This window comes from Oryzias latipes, chromosome 9 (genome assembly GCF_002234675.1).
Source record: "Oryzias latipes chromosome 9, ASM223467v1".
Lineage (NCBI taxonomy): Eukaryota > Metazoa > Chordata > Actinopteri > Beloniformes > Adrianichthyidae > Oryzias > Oryzias latipes.
In genome coordinates this window covers 2,060,481-2,077,908 of record NC_019867.2, presented here as the reverse complement: position 1 = coordinate 2,077,908, position 17,428 = coordinate 2,060,481, and the positions used below count along the sequence as shown (strand labels likewise).

The following is a 17,428-nucleotide window of genomic DNA, read 5'->3' as shown; positions in this document are numbered from 1 at the left end:
ATCTTCTAAATAAATTCTTAGATTTTTAACGAATGCATAAAAATATGGATTAAAAAAAACAGTAGTTTTTACATTTAAGTTGCTAGTTGAGGTCTTCCTGTATGATGTTAAAGTGGAAAATAAACAAAACGATATGAGGTTTGGGTTGGTTTGGGTCACCAGAAATCAAAGTTTGTACATTTCTGGCATGTTAATTAAATCCACAGAATGTGTAAAAAGAAAAAAAATAGTTATAGGATATATTTATGTAGAATTTAAAATAATAGAATAGGATTCACAGCCAGTTTCAGGACCTTTCAATAAAATTCAGCTGAAGTTTAGAGAGACCACTTACCAACTATTAATGGAATACTTGTTTTAAAAGTCTTTGGGATTTTCAGCAACATTTTTCTTGTTATAATAGAAATAAACATTAAAAAAAATCACTGTAGAGTAGTTATATTAAGTTAACTAAGACATAAATTAAAAATAAACCTGTTGTCCAGCTTTAGATAATTGACCGAAATAGGATTAAAACTCAAAACCTTTTCCACTCTTTTGACTTGATTGTTCTGCTAATGACTAATAATCCTGAATTGGGGTGGATGGATGGCTGGTTTGAATCTTTTAAACCGTCTAGGTTCAGCTTTTTGAAGGTTGAGAATAAGAAATGAGAAATTGACAATTTTCAGTATATGTAATTATTCAAAATTGTATTTGTAATTTTTAATCAAAAGAGAGTGCAGCATTTTAAAAAAAAATCAAAAAGTTGACTTAACTCAGAAGCTGGTTATATTTATATCGAGCTAAGCAGCAAAAAATAAATTATTCTTAATATATAATACTATAATACTTATACTGATCCTTTATGGTGTGTTAATTGTAAAAAACTGTAAACTTGGTTGTTTCTTTTTACATTTTTTTAGAACAAAAGTAAAATATTTATAATTTTTACAAATGTAACAAAAAAGTTCTTGAGAGGAATACTTATGGACAGATTTTGTCGAATATATTTTAAAACTCCTTTGTGGATTATGTACTTCACAAGCTGCAATCAACCTTCTCAACACGCGGGGGCGCTGTGACAAAGCCTAATCGATCACGTAGCAACGAAACCTTTGTTGTCAGTCGTTGCTAAGGAAGTAGTCGGCCAGTGTTAAAAAAAAAGGTGCCCCGAAGCAAAGTGTTGAGCGGAGGTAAGGACGCTTTGAGTTATTCAACTTACAAGTAAAACTTAAATAAAATAATAGATATGTGGCTATAAATATAAAAACAGACGCTGCCATGTTGTTAGCTTAGCTAGCTGTTATTTAGCACTTCTTTAGCTCTGTGAACAACAGCAAAATAATGACTCAGTCAGCGTGGACTATTAGTTACAGAACGGAAAATGCAACTTTATTGCAAAACTGATGCGAAATGACTTTAATTCCCAATAAAATGTTTAATGAAGTATTTTAGGAGAGTTTTTTTCGGAGACAGAAAGGGACGGCTAAAGCTAACCTAGTACTAGCTAACAGCGCGTCACATTTATTACCGCTTCAAAGTGAACTTTTGTTTCGATCTAAACATTTTAATAGATGGGGTACAGTTAATTTTAGCAGTCAGGTTTAGGATAAAGCTGTTGCTGAAACGCCGGACTCTCATGTTTGTCTGCAGGCGCCGTTACAGCGATGAGAAACCGCAGCTGATGTTGGACATGAGAATGAGTGAGGATGGAGAGAACGGAGCCCTCCACCTGTCCAGCCTCGCTAAAGGGAACTCCGTTTCCCATGAGCGCCAAAGACTCCAGACCCCCTTAACAGCCAGGAGATTGGCCAAGCAGAATGAGGATGTTGCAGGTCTTGCCGGGGGAGAGGTCACCACATTTCAGCCCAGACCCCCTTCACTTCCGAAGCTGACACGGTTCGTCAAAAGCGTCTCCCTGGAGGAGACCTTGAGAACCAGGAGGATCCACAACAGCCAGGAGAGTCTGAGTGACCGGGCGGGTACCGGCTCCTCCACCGACTCGCTTAAAGAAGACCCCCCAGCTCCGGCCGTCTTTGCCCTCAGCGGGAGGGATGATGACCAGGATTCACCAGACTTCCGGGGCAGAGGGAGCAGCCTGTCCGGGAGCGACGGCAGGCCGCACAGCCAGCAGAGCAGCAGCGAGGAGAGGCCCGCCAAAGTGCGCCTGTCACCTCTGCAACCACGAGGGCCCCTGCCCGCTCTGGAGAGGAGCTTCGTGTCCGCCCCTTTAAGGACCTCTAATAGGATTGACAGAGATTGTTTGGATTATAAAATGCCGGGCAAACAGAAGTTAGGCGAGAGATCTCACAGCCAGCTGGAGGACATGGGGTCGGATGACATCTCTGTGAACACCCTGAAGTCCTTCTACAGCGTTCTGAGCCCCATCAGACCCCAGGACATGAGGAACAGGTACGGTGGGCTCAGCAGGTCATGGTGCATTTGTTGATGAAGGCAGTCCTTGGACATCATGTGGTTTTAGATCATTGCTGGTATTCTCTTTAGGAGGAAGGTTCAGAGGAGAAGCTCGTTCTTCACAGCGTTTGGACACGAGCAGAGCAACCAATGGGTCACGTCTGTTCTTGCTGTGTCTTCTCTCCAGGAGCTTCTTGGAGGGCAGCGTTCTGGGAAGCAGCGCCCTGCTCGGCGCCGAGGAGCTGGAACGTTACTTCCCCAACAGGACGCTGGGCATTTACATCGTCACATGGAACATGCAGGGGGAGCGGGTTAGACGTGGGACTGGCGGCTGGACGTCACTCCACAGCCTCCAGCTGAGCTTTGACCCACCTCTCTGTCTTTTCCCAGTTTCTTCCAGCCAACCTGAACGACCTCCTCCTTCCAACCGACTCAGAGTTTGCGCAGGATTTCTACGTGGTCGGCGTTCAGGAGGGATGCCAGGACAAGTATGTCGGATGTTAAGGTTGATGCGCGGCGCTTCATGAGCGCCGTGTAAACCGCTGTGTGTCCCTGCAGGAGGGAGTGGGAGATCTGCATCCAGGAAACACTGGGGCCTCACTATGTGATGCTGTACGCAGCATCACACGGCGTTTTATACCTGAACGTGTTCACAAGAAGAGACCTTATATGGTTCTGTTCAGGTGCGTTTAGTCATGTTTCTTTGCAGCTTTTGGTCAGATTTATGGCTCAATGTTATAAAGTCTAACTTTCTCTGATAAAATAATTCTGCAGGTTATTTTAATGTGGGAAAAAGCCGTCTCCATCTGATTGGGAATGATGATAAAGTCGATCAACAAAAACCAAATCTGTCTTTTGTTGCCCCCCACAGTGCCGGAGCACTCGACAGTCACAACCAGGATCATCTCTCAGATCAAAACCAAAGGGGCTTTGGGAATCGCTTTAACCTTCTTTGGAACGTCGTTTTTGTTCATCACGTCTCACTTCACCTGTGAGTACCAGCCTCTGCGCTCCGGAGACGCCACGGCTGGGATTTCTCACAGGACGATTCAACCCAAACCGTCTGCAGCCTTTGATCTGTAACTCTGTTCCTCTTCTAGCCGGAGACGCCAAAGTTTACGAAAGAGTTCTGGATTACAACAAGATCATCGAGGCGTTGACTCTTCCTAAAAGCCTTCCAGACACCAATCCCTACCGCTCTGAACTATGTAAATCGGAAAATCTCACGATTCAAACGAAGCGGTTAGGAACGGAAAGCCTCACGTTGTAAACATTTTCTGTTCCTGCAGCTGATGTCACCACGCGCTTCGATCAGGTCTTCTGGTTTGGAGACTTTAACTTTAGGCTGAATAAAGATCGAGCCGACGTGGAGGCCATCATGGCGCGGACAGTAGGGGGCGATATGAGCACCCTGCTGGAGCACGACCAGCTCTCCAAGGAACTGAAGGATGGTGAGAACAAACGAGGCTTCGGTCTTTTAGACGTCCTAACAGAAGGAAAGAGTAACGTCCTTCCATTCACCTGCAGGCTCCATCTTCAAAGGCTTCAAAGAGGCTCCCATATGCTTTTTCCCCACCTACAAATTTGACATCGGCTGTGATAAATACGACACTACATCCAAACAGAGGACGCCTTCGTACACGGTAAGACCGAAGCGAGACGGACGCGTGACTTTCAGGTCAGACTTTACGTCATTTGAACAGCAGGTTTGAGATCTTCTGCGTTTCCATTTGCAGGACAGAATTCTGTTCAAGAGCAGGAACCCCAAAGAAATTAAGGTGGTCAAATACAACAGCTGCTCCAGTGTCAGGACGTCCGACCACAGGCCCGTCATCGGGGTCTTTCAGGTCAAAGTCAGGCCAGGAAGAGACAAGTGAGTCCTGCCAACTCCAATCACAATCACTGTCAATTTATCCCCGGCATCTTCCACCATAACCTTTTTCATTTTGACTTTGCATAAGATTATGCCAGATTAATTCAAAGTCCAGCTGGAAAATGCGATCTGTCTTTTATGACTTACCAAATGTGGCGCTCAAGTCAGATATTTGCAGTTTTTGGAGGAATCTCATCCTACTGTTAGACTGATGAAGGTCAAATTCAAGGCTTCAGATGTTTGGATGACATGATCCTTAAAGGAGGAACTACGTCATAAGATTGTTTAATGAAAAAGGAAAAGTGATGAAGAGAAAGTCCAAACAACGTCTTTAAATTGAAAGCTACTTATTGTACCTTTAAGAGTAGATTCAGTTAACAAAAGGAGTCCAATGGAAATCAGCTTAAAGTGAAGAATAAACCAGATTGTAAATAAAAAGTTTAAATCCTCAAGAGCACACTGTAAACGTGAAAAAAAAAATCAAAACATTTAGAAAAAAACATTGTAAATTTGAAAAGTCTTAACCCTTTTGATGCAAATGTGCATCAAACCACTTATGTACTAAAACTTTCTTCGTATAGCATCTATAACAAAAAACAAATATTTAAAAAACTAATTGTAAATATAAAGTTTTTTAACATAAAAGTACACATTGAAAACTGGAAAAAAATAAATGAAAACAGTTCTGAACTTGATAGAAATGTTTTTAAATTTCAAGAAATACTGAAAACTTGCAAAACTATAAACCTAAAAGTGTTAATTTGAAATATTTGCTGCTTTTTTGTCCTATTTTTGTTTTTTTTACATTTCTAACCATCTTCCCTTTGTTATACTTTAATTTTATCCAAGTTTTCAGTATTTTTTTAACTTGTTTTTTTTTAATTTACATTATTTTTCAAGTTTGAAACAGTTTTCACATGTACCATCAGGGTTTTTTTCCTTTGCTTCAAGCGGATTCTGGTTTCCTCCCCACATTTCTGCTGTTTTTCTGTATGGGGGCGGGCAGTGTTCCCCTGTGTGCGGGGCAGTTTGACAGAGGTTTGTACCTGGAGGGCATTAAGAGGAGGATGGCCGCCCGAGAGCTGAGGAGAGCCAAAGAGGGGATGACGAGCCCCAGCACCGTCTGCAGCATCTCCTGACCCGCCGGACCGGAACCAGCCTGTGCCTCGGCTGGAAGAGGACCAAAAGGAAAACCAAAGCCGATCGTCCACCGGGGCTCAACGTGGACTGACTGGACCTTTTTTCTGCAAACCGGATTTCTCCCGTCAGGAGGAACCCGAAGAATCGCCTTGTGGTTTTACACTAACCGTATCTGAAGGGACTTGAATCAGAGCGGCAGAATCTGTGCGTTTACCAGCCCTGCGGGGTGACAGCTGAGAAGAATGAGGACAGATCAGGGAGACTCTGTTCCACCATCATGAGGTCAGGCGAAGCACTACAACAAGCCCATAACTCACTGCCTTACTTCTCACCATATAAACCCATAGAAGCTGTCAGTGGATGTAGCACAACGGTTAACTTGTTTTTACCGCATGAAAAGCAAAAAAAGAAAAAGTGCCTGTGGCTCTACATCGTTTCCTCATAAGCTGCTCCTTTAACGCCATGTAACCTGCCCTCATTTACATTTTCCCCCACACGTTTGTCCATATCTTTGCCAGACACATGCAGAGTGTCGAACACTTGACTGTAGACTGAGGGAAAAGACGCCGGTGTTTTCTGAGCAGAGGGAGGGAAACGCTTGGAAGTGGCAAAAGAAAAGCCAATCTGTGAAAGCCTCACCTTCACCATTTTGTAGAGAAAAAGATCACATGTTGTCCTGACGCTTTCAGTTTCCACATTTACAGACTGGAGGAAAAACGTCAGAGAAACACATTACAGCTTTTTTACTTAAAGAACAAGAAAAAAGAATTAGGAAAGAAACGTTTCTGAAGATTTTTTTAACGATTAAAAAATATATACCGAACTTTTCAAATCAAAGTTTAACGTTTTAAAACAGACCCAAAACAAAGTCTTGTATATATGTAGCTTCCCAGATGCTGAGATTTTTTTATTTTTGTAACTTGTACTAAACCGCATTAACAGGATAAAGCAAAAGATGTTTACCAATATTTATTATTCGCTGAAATGTCTCATGTAACTTGTAAGAACAGAAACTGACATTAAAAATCTGACATCTTGAGGGTTGGTTGTTCTTTTTCTTTTCTTTTTACAGAACATTTGGCCAACAGGTGAACCTCAAAACTCTCACGATTGGAAAGTGTTGGGGAAAAAGTTCAACCTTTTCATAATTCCTGTGATATGTTTAAGCCAATGCTTTAAAAAAAAACTTTAAAGAATCCTGAGGGTACAGTAAATAATAATTTATCACACACTTCCTGTGTGGATTCACACATTAAAACATTCACTTTTACTTTGAAGGGGGCAGGAAGCTGTTTTGGGTTCAAAGCGTTTCTTTGAGACCGAACTGCATCCCAGAAATGAGCGCAGATCCATAAGATGAACAACTATGATTAATGTGGAGTAGCTGCTTTAAAACCCCCATGGTTTGTTTTCCCCCCGCCCCTCCCAGATTCATGTGTGGCGAGTTCAGAGTTGGGAGGGGCCGCTAGAGCAAAAGTCCGATCCAGTCCGCCGTCTGGCGGCTCGGTGGAGGTTTACCGGAAGAGGCGGTACATCCGCGGCAGCCGCCCGTCTTTGCTGGACAGCGCGGCCTGAATGTGCTCGTAGGAGGGCAGCTCGCTCAGGTCGCCCAGCGCCGCCACTGCAGGTTTACCGCGCAGCATCTTGGTGGTCACTCTCTTAATGTCGCCGGCTGTCACTTTACCTGAAAACAACGAAGGGCTCCTTTCAGGGGCCGATCTGAAATCAAATAAAGCTGCGAGTGGGGCTGCCTGTCCCCACTGCCCTCTTTTGACCCGCCCTCACTAGTGAAGCAGCTGCTTCACCGCCCCCCCCCCCCTTCCGCCCCTGCCACACTGGTCAGAGGTGCTTGTGACAGATTCATGAAAAAAAAACACCCTTTTCTGTTGGTTTTATCTCCTTAGCAGCCATTTCATCATTTTGCTCGCCTGGGGGTGACGAACAGGTTTACGTACCTCTCCCACCCCAACCCCAAACTACTAAAAAACTAGAATTCTAAAAGCAATTCGGACACCATGCCTGGATATGACGTCATCGATTTCACAAAGTTAAAATCTAATTGATATGAGCGCTTTGCGACGATTGTTTATGAGTCCACTGTCTTCTGAAGGTAACAACGTTGATGGTTTATTAAAAAAATACATTTAAATAAATTATTTTGGCAATAATTGTTCTGACACAATGCATTTTGGTCTATATTCACCAATCTAGTGAGCATTGATGCACACTGTTTTTACGCTGAGACTTCTGGGAAATTTCTAGGGCTCTGGATTTTGGAATTGGTTCGGATAGGACTAGAAAATGGAGAACGCTCTATAGAGTGCACTATAGGGTTAGGGTGGGAATTCAGAAACAGCCTTATTAAAGGTAAAATGTTGAATTCTCCTGGCAACAAAGGTTTTTGTTGACCACACCCACATTGCTAGTCTGTTCAGAATGTTCGTCATATCCTTTCATTCAGCTTGAGCTGCAATTCATGGATTCAATTTTGTTATACCATGGTCCAGGTGAATTCTTGATTCTTATTGGCTGCTGGGTGTGCATTAAAAAATGATAATGCACACCTGGTCTTAAAAACAAACTTTAGCTTCATCATCTGGAGAAATGAACGCACGTCGCAGAAGCAACGATAATGCAAACTTCGTGGGCCATAAACCCTTACGTAAAAAATATCCGAGCAACAGCCGTTCAGCCATTTCGTATTAGCATCATCCCTGGCTGACGGCCGCCGTCTACACGCACGACCACGCCAACGAGGAAATCCTGAAGATTTTGCCGATACCTCAAAGTGGCCGCCAAGTTATAGGTCATGTGGCCATCCCATAATAGCTTAAAACGTAGTGGATTTTGAAATATGTATTCTTTGAGCCTCTTAAAAGACTCCTGCTGTGATGTCATCTCCATTTTGTTTGTTTTATGAGGGGGTGGCGGTCGGGGGTGTTCAGTAGGCAGACTCACTTATCAGCTGGCAGAGCTCGTGGGGGAGCTTCCTGTTCCCCGTGGACAGAACCTGCCGACCGACATCCTCGAATATAACCGGCCGGGACTCCAGGTTCATCATCAGCATGGACTTCAGCTGAGTCTTGGCTCTCTCCAGCTCCATCTGGGTTGCAGAACGTAAAATGATTTCCTATCAACTTAGGTTAAAAAGCCCCCAACATGAGGGCAAACGGTGGGGGTGAATTACCTCTCCTGCACTCCCACCCATCTGAATGAATTCCCTGGTGATTATTTCCACCATTTCACGCACCTGAAAGAAGAAGTTAGAAACACTTAACCACATTCCGTCCTATAAAACATAAAGCTGCAAGATTACTAGACTGAAATGGTATCTTGTTTTAAAGCAGTCGCGGTTTTTCCTATGGGCAATGCAGGGGGGGTCACCCAGGGCGCCATCTTGTAGAGGGCGATTTTTTAGAACACAAGGGCGCCGTCCAGGGTGTAGATCTAGCCAGGACCACCTCTGTTCTATAGTTGGTCCGGGTGAATACCTGATTCTGATTGGTTACAGATTGTCCATTAAAAAGTGATCATGGACACCTACAAAAGAAGTTCCGGTCACACAGCCTGAATGCTGTTTTCGGCGTGTACCAGAACAACAGAAACTTGAACATAGGTGGACGGATGGTATTCCACAGAAGACAGTAGACAAGATCTCTGTCCATCGAATGTCTCTACGATGGACATGTCTTTGTTGATCCACGACGTTGTGTCTAAATTCCTTCCCTACTTTCTACATACTGCCCTACATGGAGCGTTCTCCATTTTCTACAGCTGTCCAAATCTACAACTCCAAAATCCAGTGCCCTAGAAATTTCTCAGAAGTCTCTATGGAAAACCAGTGTGCATCGATGCTCACTAGATCGGCGAACATAGACCAAAATGCATTGGGTCAAAACCATTTTTGCCAAAAAACTTTATTTAAATGTATTTTTTTGATAAACCATGAACATTTTTAATATTCAGAAGACAGTGGACTCATAGATAATCGTCGCAAAACGCTGATATCATTTAGATTTTAACTTCAGGAATTCGATGACGTCATATTCACCATTTAAAAAAAAAAGTAGTGAGCATGGTGTCTGAATTACTTTTAAAATTAAGGGGCACTACATAGTGCCCCGCTACATTTTTTAGTAGTTAGGAGTTATAGTGAGAATTCGTAGCCCCACATTTTTTGATCAGAGTTAATGTACGACATTTCTTCAACCAAAGGGATCTAGAAAACTACTTGTGGACTTTTTCTTCATCATCTGGACAAAAACAAGCGCTGAGAGTTGAACTTTCCGTCTAAAATGACGCTTTGGATCACTAAACATGATGTTTGGCAGATAAAGTGTTCCCTCACTCTATCACAGTTCACCTTTCACTGATTTTCTTTTAAACACAACTTTCCACGCTTTCTTATTCCCACAGTACACCATGTTCTGCTTTCTGATTGGCTGTAGATATTGTCAATCAATCTCCTGCGTGTCGTGTCTCCTGTACAGAATGCGTTCAGTTTTCCAAGTAAATCTGTGATTGGGATTAGATCTTGTTTTCATTCTATAATCCTGGACTTATTTTTCCACTTTGTGAGTTTAAACACGAGAGAAGAGTGTGAAAATGTTTATGTCTAGTGAGGAATTTTACTGCTCTAAAACTTATCTTACTACGTTAGTCTTTTGGTGGTTAGTTTTAAAACTCCTGTGATAAACGAGGGACAACTGCATTTAAAAAGCATTTCCAAACACAAATCTGCTTTCTTTGTTAGGAATAAACTCAGTAAGGAAATCCATCACAGATTGGAGCTGAAGTGCCCCCATCAGCTGCTACACAGACCTGTCTGGGATCCGAACTAGCATGGATACAGAGCAGGCCGCTGTCTTCGTAGCTGTGATGGTAAGAGGTGGCGTTGTACATCCAGTGATGCCTGCCGACCACAAAAGCCGTAAAGATGTTCTTAATCAGCAATAAACTCAGAATCGGACACAGAGCAGGTGGTTGAAGACTGACCTGTTGAGGACATTCAGGTACAAACGGGTAAACATGCCTTTTCCGGGTCCTCCTGCAGAGAAGGAGCCCCCTCCTCCCATCATCATGTTCAGCACAGCAAACGGGATGAAGTCGTCCTCCTGCAACAGAAGCATTTTCAGCTCTGTGTGCTTCAGCGGACCGCCGGAAACCTGCCCGGCCGAAAACCAACCAGGAAGGAGCAGCTCTCCAAGCCGATCATGATGTGGGTGAGTTCTGGGATGGGGGTGGGGCCGAGGCTCACGTCCGACATGTCCTTCTCCGTCTAAATCGGGCCGACAGAAGAACAATCACGTCTTCCGTTTCGAAGGAGTCTCTGCGGCAGCGCTGGACTCACCTTGACGATGCCCCCCGTGTACTGAGCCACCGAGAGGTCCACGTCGGCCGCAGAGCCCTCCCCCCACACGGGCTTCACGCCCAGCAGGTACCTCCTGGCGCATTCAACCAGCTGCTCGTGCTCAATGCCCACTCCAGCCAGCACCATGCGCTCAGGACAGTAGTAGCTGCGCATGTATTTGTGCAGAACTTTCCGGTCGATCTTGTCCACATTCTCTGCAGGACAAAAGCGGGGAAGTCCCACCGTGTTTCCTCGATACGCAGCCTGGAGACAAACGACAACATCCAGGTTTAGTTTTCCTTCAATACAAATCCACGAAGTACAAAAAGTGAATCTAAGAGCAGAGATTCTTATCAGGATTATGTCTGGATTGTGTGTCCTCTTCTCATCTGAGCCACAAAGTTGTCCTGTTTTCCACGGTATTACCTTAATATACAACTGAAAATAGTGTTTTTAACATGTTCTTGTGGCATTTTTCTGATGAGTAAGGACACACACATGAAAAAATTAAGCTCAAAATGCATTTGGGTGTATTTATTCCAGTTGTTGTGAATCAGGGGCAGACGAAAAAAATCCTGCTTGAAGAAGATCTTTTTTGTTTTTTGTCACAAGCTCTCAACAGTGTGTGTGTGTGTGTGAGAAGTGCATCCTGACACTTAAAAATACACAAATGATTAGGGTTGTAACAAGTATCCGAATACTCGGATATCTGTAATCTGATCCAGAGAAAACGAGAATGAATATTTGTGATGTCAAAGATTGCTGATTCGCAATCTTTATAAATATAGACGAGTAGAAAATGTAATTGTGGCTCTAAAATGCAGAACAAAGGTGGATTTAATTATATAAAGAAAACAAACCAAATGTCACAGGAAGTTATTTAAACCTTCAGAGTAAAGTGTCGGAGAAGATTCTCAAAGTAAAAGAATCAAGTGTGTTTTTAAAAGATGAAAAAATAAAATATTAGGATGAAGTTTAGTTACTGAAATAAATAATCAGATTGGTTTTAAAAACAGTTGACAGTTTGAATAAAAAGATTGAATATAAAACTAAGAATATTAGTAAAATCTGATCAATGATGCGACGTCATGTGACCGTCTGAAGAAGTTGGAACTGTAGTCGGCTAAACTGTGGAGAACAGCTTCAGGATGTGTTGTTAAATGATCCAAAACAACAGATGTTTATGTTTTGTGAATGGAATCGGATCAGCGCCAAAGTAACAACCCACAACCTATGAACTAACTCTCCTAAAAGGGCATCAGAACCACGAGGAGTCACTCACGGCGTGGATCATTTCAGTGAGTAACGGCTCCGGGTCCGGTCTCATGTTTAGATCTTCCAGCTCAAAGCGAACGGCCATCCGGGTCATCTCGATTTCTTCGTCTGCATTGAAACAAAAAGTCTTGTGTTCTCCAAAACGGATCAGAACCAGTGGAAAAGAAAAACAAGACAAACGGACGAACCGAGCAGGCGTGGCTGAAGGACGGCGTCGGACAGGAGGCTGACCACGGTGTCCAGACCTTTGACTTCAGCAGAGACTGCATACATGGTGGTGTCTCTGCACAGGAACATAGTCAGTGGTTCAGACTAGATCCAGTAAACCTCTCAACAGAAAACGTGCGGCTTACCTCGATGTTTGGCAGTCACAAATTCCCCCGTGTTTCTCCAGCGTGAGAAGGATTTCATCTTTACTTCCATACTGTGCTGTGGACTAACAGTAAAGATGTTGTAAGCCTCAGTTTACACACATACTAATACTCTCCACAATTTTAGCTTACAGAAAAGGCCAGCTTTTCTAAGAAGTGAGCTATTCCGCTCGGATACTTTGCTTCGTGTCTGGATCCAGAATTAACTAAAACTAAAAGAAAGAAAGAAAGTGTGAAGAGACAACAAAGCTAAAGATGATCCAATTACTCTTTTTGTTTGAACTTACTTCCAACCGTGCAGAATTGACCAAACTTATTTTGAGAGGCAACTTTAAGGCCATTTTCTAGCGTCGTTATCTTAGTCTCGTATTTTTCCTGGCCATCCACAGATGCAAACACGGGTTTAGGGATCCCAGTTAGAGGTGTGGAGAGGGATATATTGGGGTATCCACTGCCGCTGCTGTATTTTCTGTAAGCTGCAATTCCAAACCTTTTGAAAAACAGAAGCAGACGGACAATGTAGCAATTAGCTAGACATTATTTACAGTGTTGTATATAGCTAAATGTCTGCAGATACAACTGTTTTCTTTAAAATAAACAAACAAAACGTTTGTCAAATTTAAAGTTAGCCGGGATATTTGTCTCAATAAAAGCAGCATTTTTAGTTTTATTATCTAAAACATGTATCAGGACAGGCTGGTTTAAAGTACATCTTTTTGATTTTTACTGCTAACCTTTAATTGAAACTTAAAAAACTGTGTATGTGTGTACTAGATACACACACACATATATATAAGAGAAGTGTGTTATTCTTTATCTATAAATGACCTGGAATGTGTTTAATGGTAAACACGCTTTAAAAAAAAAGCTTTTTAGAAACATTTTATAAGTCCTTTTCAGAATTACAAAAACAAAACAATTAAACTGAACACTCTGAACTTGACTAAAAAACATCTGCTTGTGTTCAAATCTAACACAATTCATCAGCTTGTTGTCATATAAAAAAGAACAATTCTTTCATGACACTGTACAAAACAATTAAGAAGTTAAGAGTGTTCATGGAAATAATATGTCCTGAAGAAAATCTCAGGCAGCAGAAACATTACATGCACGATATCCAATATTTTTGGAAAAATGCCTATTTTCAGTCAATTCTGACTAAATCACACGACCTTGTTGTACTTTTGTAATATTGGTTTCGAATCACATAAAACTGTTACAAAATCTGTTTGCTGACTGAGCACAAACCCGGGTCAATATTAAGTCCCGACGATACCTGACGTAAAGTCTGCGCATGTGCACTTAACGTTACCTAGGTCGTCTAAACGCCACCACGTGAGTTAAAAAAATGCAAAAAAATTACAACAAAGAAGCGACAGTATGAAAATCCACAGTACACCGGTGCAGCAGCTAACACTTAGCATCACTTTCTTTGGCTAGCAGAGCTAACCTTATTGAGGACGAACAGAAGTTTGGAGGCTGCTGCCGTCTGACAGGGGTCTTCTGGACCCCCCCGGATTTATGGTCTCTGCTCGCGCTCACCCAGCACGCGCTAGCTTTAGAGAGTCACCTTAAAAGTCTCACCTTTGAACTCGATTCCAACTTCTGCACCTCGACAAGCGAGTCGCCATCCTTGCTGTCAATGACCGGAAGTCAACCCGGATGACCCGGATAACGATGACGAGGAAAGGGTATTTCCGGTATTTCTTTTTGAAATGTCTTTTTTAAGCTATTTATTTCTTTATTCATTTGTTTATTTATTTTAGCTTTAAGTTTTATTTATTTATTTTAGCTTTAAGTTTTGATTTATGTAAAACGTATTTTGAGTATTTTATTTATGAATTGCCTAAAATTATACGATTTCTAACAATAAAAATTAAATGGTTCACATACACAATTATTAAAATAAATTAAAACATTTTGGCCATGTTGTACTCTTGAATTATTTAGGTTATATTTAATAATTTAATTTTGTTGTTTATTTTCTAACAATGAAACAGAGATAAAGTTGGATCTGAATTTTTGTGGAGGGCCTTGAGAGAATCCTATCAGTGGAATAATTTCCTTTTAAATAAACTGAATTAAATTAAACTGCGGTGAATAGAGAAATAAGTTCATAAAGGCTTTTCTTCTTCCAGATGATGTGTCTTGAAGTCGAGTCATTGCGTCTGGACTTATTGTCTTCTTTTCTTGAAACCTTTGGCACTTGGTGAAACTGCCAAGCAATATGCTTCAGACCAATAAAACTAAAGCCTAGCTGACTTTGCAATGATTCACGGCACACCGGTCAGTGACATTTTAGCACAAAATGCGCACAAATAATTTAAACCAAGTTTTAGACTTAGTGGTGGAGAGTTCAATACCTCTGTTTTTGATGGCCCCTGATAATAGAAGCTTCTTTGAATGCTGTTTCACTGAACAAAGACTCATTAACTCAAACAAAGCTTGTGTCTGTGTCTCTACAATTTGGACTCAATTAGCTAAATTGATTTTTATAAAAGGCCAGAAAGCCTGGAGCAGTTAGTCAAATCAATTCCGATACAAAAGCAGGCCAGCTCTGGAATAACTTTAACATTTCCACTTGACTTTGGACCACTGTGGAGCTGACAGGAGACCAAACAGGGCTCCAATCCACAATCATGTTCTCCACCTTGCAGGCCACTGTGGTCATGTGCTGGATCTGTCTGCTTTCAAACGGCAGCTCAACCTATGAGCTGCAGGACACCATCCACACCCTGAAAGAAGAAAACCTGCACCTGCAACACCAGCTGGAGAACCTGACTCGAGCTCTTGGAGACCTAAGACACTTGCTGATGGAGCATCCTGGAGGTAGGCGAGGAACTAGAATTTGTTTTAAATGTCCAAGAAAAGCTTTCAAAAGTTTTTTTTCTTTTTAATGAATGCAGCTTCTGGAGGAGTACATGACCCTGAATATCTACACGCCTGGAGGGAATGGACCCAACATGGTAAGACCTCGTAGTAAATTTACATTTAATTGATCTAGTTTAATACGATCAAATACAAATTATTAGTCTAAAAGATGCATTTTTTTTCAGGAATAAGTGTTGAAACTCAGGAAATGTTGGAGCAGGCTCTGTGTTCCAACGACCTCAGTAATGCTGCTCAGTCCGCCTTCAAGCCTCCAGGCTTTTTCATCCTTTTTTATGTTGCTTCCCTGACTTTCACAGTGTTGTCTTGACTTTAGCTTAAAATCTGCTCCAAAACAAACATCGACACTTCAGCAAACCTGATATTTGTTACTGTTTCAAATGTTTTATCTCAGATTTTTTTTCACTGTTTAGCTTGCCTGAAGAAAAAAGGAAGTATTATTTGTACTGTTCTAACAATAAAACCTTTTTGGTTTGACGCTACATTAGAACACAATTTGTGGACAACAATTGTGTCATGTTATTCCTTGAAATTACGTAAAGTTGATGAATATCTCGTCCTCTAAACAACCAAGTTTACAAATAAAGAAGAACCTCCCTGCTATGCATGACGTGTTTTAGCTCGATTCCAATAAGATTTACCATCATCGACCATGTTTTTGCTTTAAAATAACTTTAACAACCTCAAAAAAAAGTAAAAATAATTTCTTATTGTTCTGGATGAGTATATACTAAATTGATGTTTTCAAAATGTGAAAAAAATTTGGTTTAGCAGATAGTTAAAGGTTTAAAGACATTTCAAGGATTACAATAAAGAAATCCAGAATTGCAAGCCTTTTCTGTGACAATTTTAGAGAAGTTGTATTTTAATCAGTTGTTTTACATGACCAAAAATGTTAAACCATCTAAAACAAGTCTATATCGTTTAGACAGATTGTACATTTTGTTTTGTTTTAATTTGTTAAATCTTCATTGTTTAACAGGGTTTTGCACTTAATTTGAGGGCTCAGTGGGTAAATTGTTGACTTTGTGCAAACATGATCCTATTTTATCAAAAGTTAACCATTTTCCTAATTTAAAAAAGAAGTATTTATGTCTTGTAAACATATGAAACTGTAAAGCTGCGCTTTAAATACTTAAATCATTCTCCCATGATGTGGGAGATGATTTTTGGCTCTTTCAAATACTTTTTTTTTCATGCTGAATAGTGAATATCAACCATGTAGCATTATCTGTAAAGAAGAAGTTACTCTGCCTGCATAAGCTAAATTACTTGTTGCTGTCCTTATCCCATGATGCATTTCACCCGCTTTGTCTGCATAATTAAATTCACCCATTCTGAATGAATTAAATCGGTGCATTTGTACTTTAATTTTCATTTGATTATGCTGCAAGGACAGTCTATTTACATTTGCAAGGATCTTGCCACAGTGGAGGGCAGACTGGCCGTGTGAATAAGTGTTATCGCTCACCAACAAATAAACAGCTGTCGTTGAATTTTCTTTCTGCTCATTTTAATAACAAAACGTGGCTCTTTACAGCTGATAGAAAATGAAGAGCGGAGAAAATGAAGTGAGCGTCTCTGCCAGGCAGGAACAATGCTAACGTGCTGACCTAGCCAATCTTACACCTTAGCTTTGCCTGTCAGAATGCTAATTCAATAATGATGTATGTTAATGGCTTTAATACATAAATACGTAAAAATGAATGATCTAGCTGTAGTAAAAAACAAAATGAAAGACATAGACTCTAAATTTACAAACAAGAAAAAGCAGTGACATGAATATGGGATGTGTACGAAATCTCTACTAATTGGTGACATCCATCCGTCCGTCGATCCATCCATCCATCCATCCATCCATCCATCCATCCATCCATCCGTCCATCCATCCATCCATCCCTCCATCCATCCATCCATCCATCCATCCATCCATCCGTCCATCCATCCATCCATCCATCCATCCATCCATCCATCCATCCATCCATCCATCCATCCATTCATCCATCCATCCATCCATCCATCCATCCATCCATCCATCCATCCATCCATCCATCCGTCCATCCATCCATCCATCCGTCCGTCCATCCATCCATCCATCCATCCCTCCATCCATCCATCCATCCATCCATCCAT

General features: G+C 41.5%; 2 protein-coding genes across 3 annotated transcripts; one reads left to right on the top strand and one right to left on the bottom strand.

Moving 5' to 3' along the window:
• Positions 1-1,055: 1,055 nt before the first annotated feature.
• Positions 1,056-10,251, top strand: inpp5e (inositol polyphosphate-5-phosphatase E). Of its 2 annotated transcripts, none has more exons than XM_020705663.2 (11): positions 1,056-1,175; positions 1,636-2,394; positions 2,585-2,708; positions 2,788-2,885; positions 2,956-3,080; positions 3,269-3,388; positions 3,498-3,605; positions 3,687-3,848; positions 3,925-4,040; positions 4,134-4,270; positions 10,164-10,251. In XM_020705663.2, the coding sequence occupies exons 2-11, from the start codon at positions 1,667-1,669 to the stop codon at positions 10,249-10,251; spliced, it is 1,806 nt and encodes a 601-aa protein (XP_020561322.1). In that variant the 5' UTR covers positions 1,056-1,175; positions 1,636-1,666. The 2 variants fall into 2 exon arrangements, with proteins under 2 accessions (XP_020561322.1, XP_004072102.1); XM_004072054.4 differs by lacking the exon at positions 10,164-10,251 and adding an exon at positions 5,277-6,449.
• On the bottom strand, positions 6,365-14,082 carry pmpca (peptidase, mitochondrial processing alpha subunit). The gene is made up of 13 exons (XM_004072053.3): positions 13,991-14,082; positions 12,694-12,896; positions 12,539-12,618; positions 12,389-12,471; positions 12,224-12,318; positions 12,043-12,143; positions 10,761-11,024; positions 10,596-10,688; positions 10,406-10,524; positions 10,232-10,322; positions 8,598-8,660; positions 8,369-8,513; positions 6,365-7,094 (listed from the first exon to the last, which is right to left on the bottom strand). The coding sequence occupies exons 1-13, from the start codon at positions 14,035-14,037 to the stop codon at positions 6,925-6,927; spliced, it is 1,554 nt and encodes a 517-aa protein (XP_004072101.1). The 5' UTR covers positions 14,038-14,082; the 3' UTR covers positions 6,365-6,924.
• Between the last annotated feature and the right edge of the window lie 3,346 nt (positions 14,083-17,428).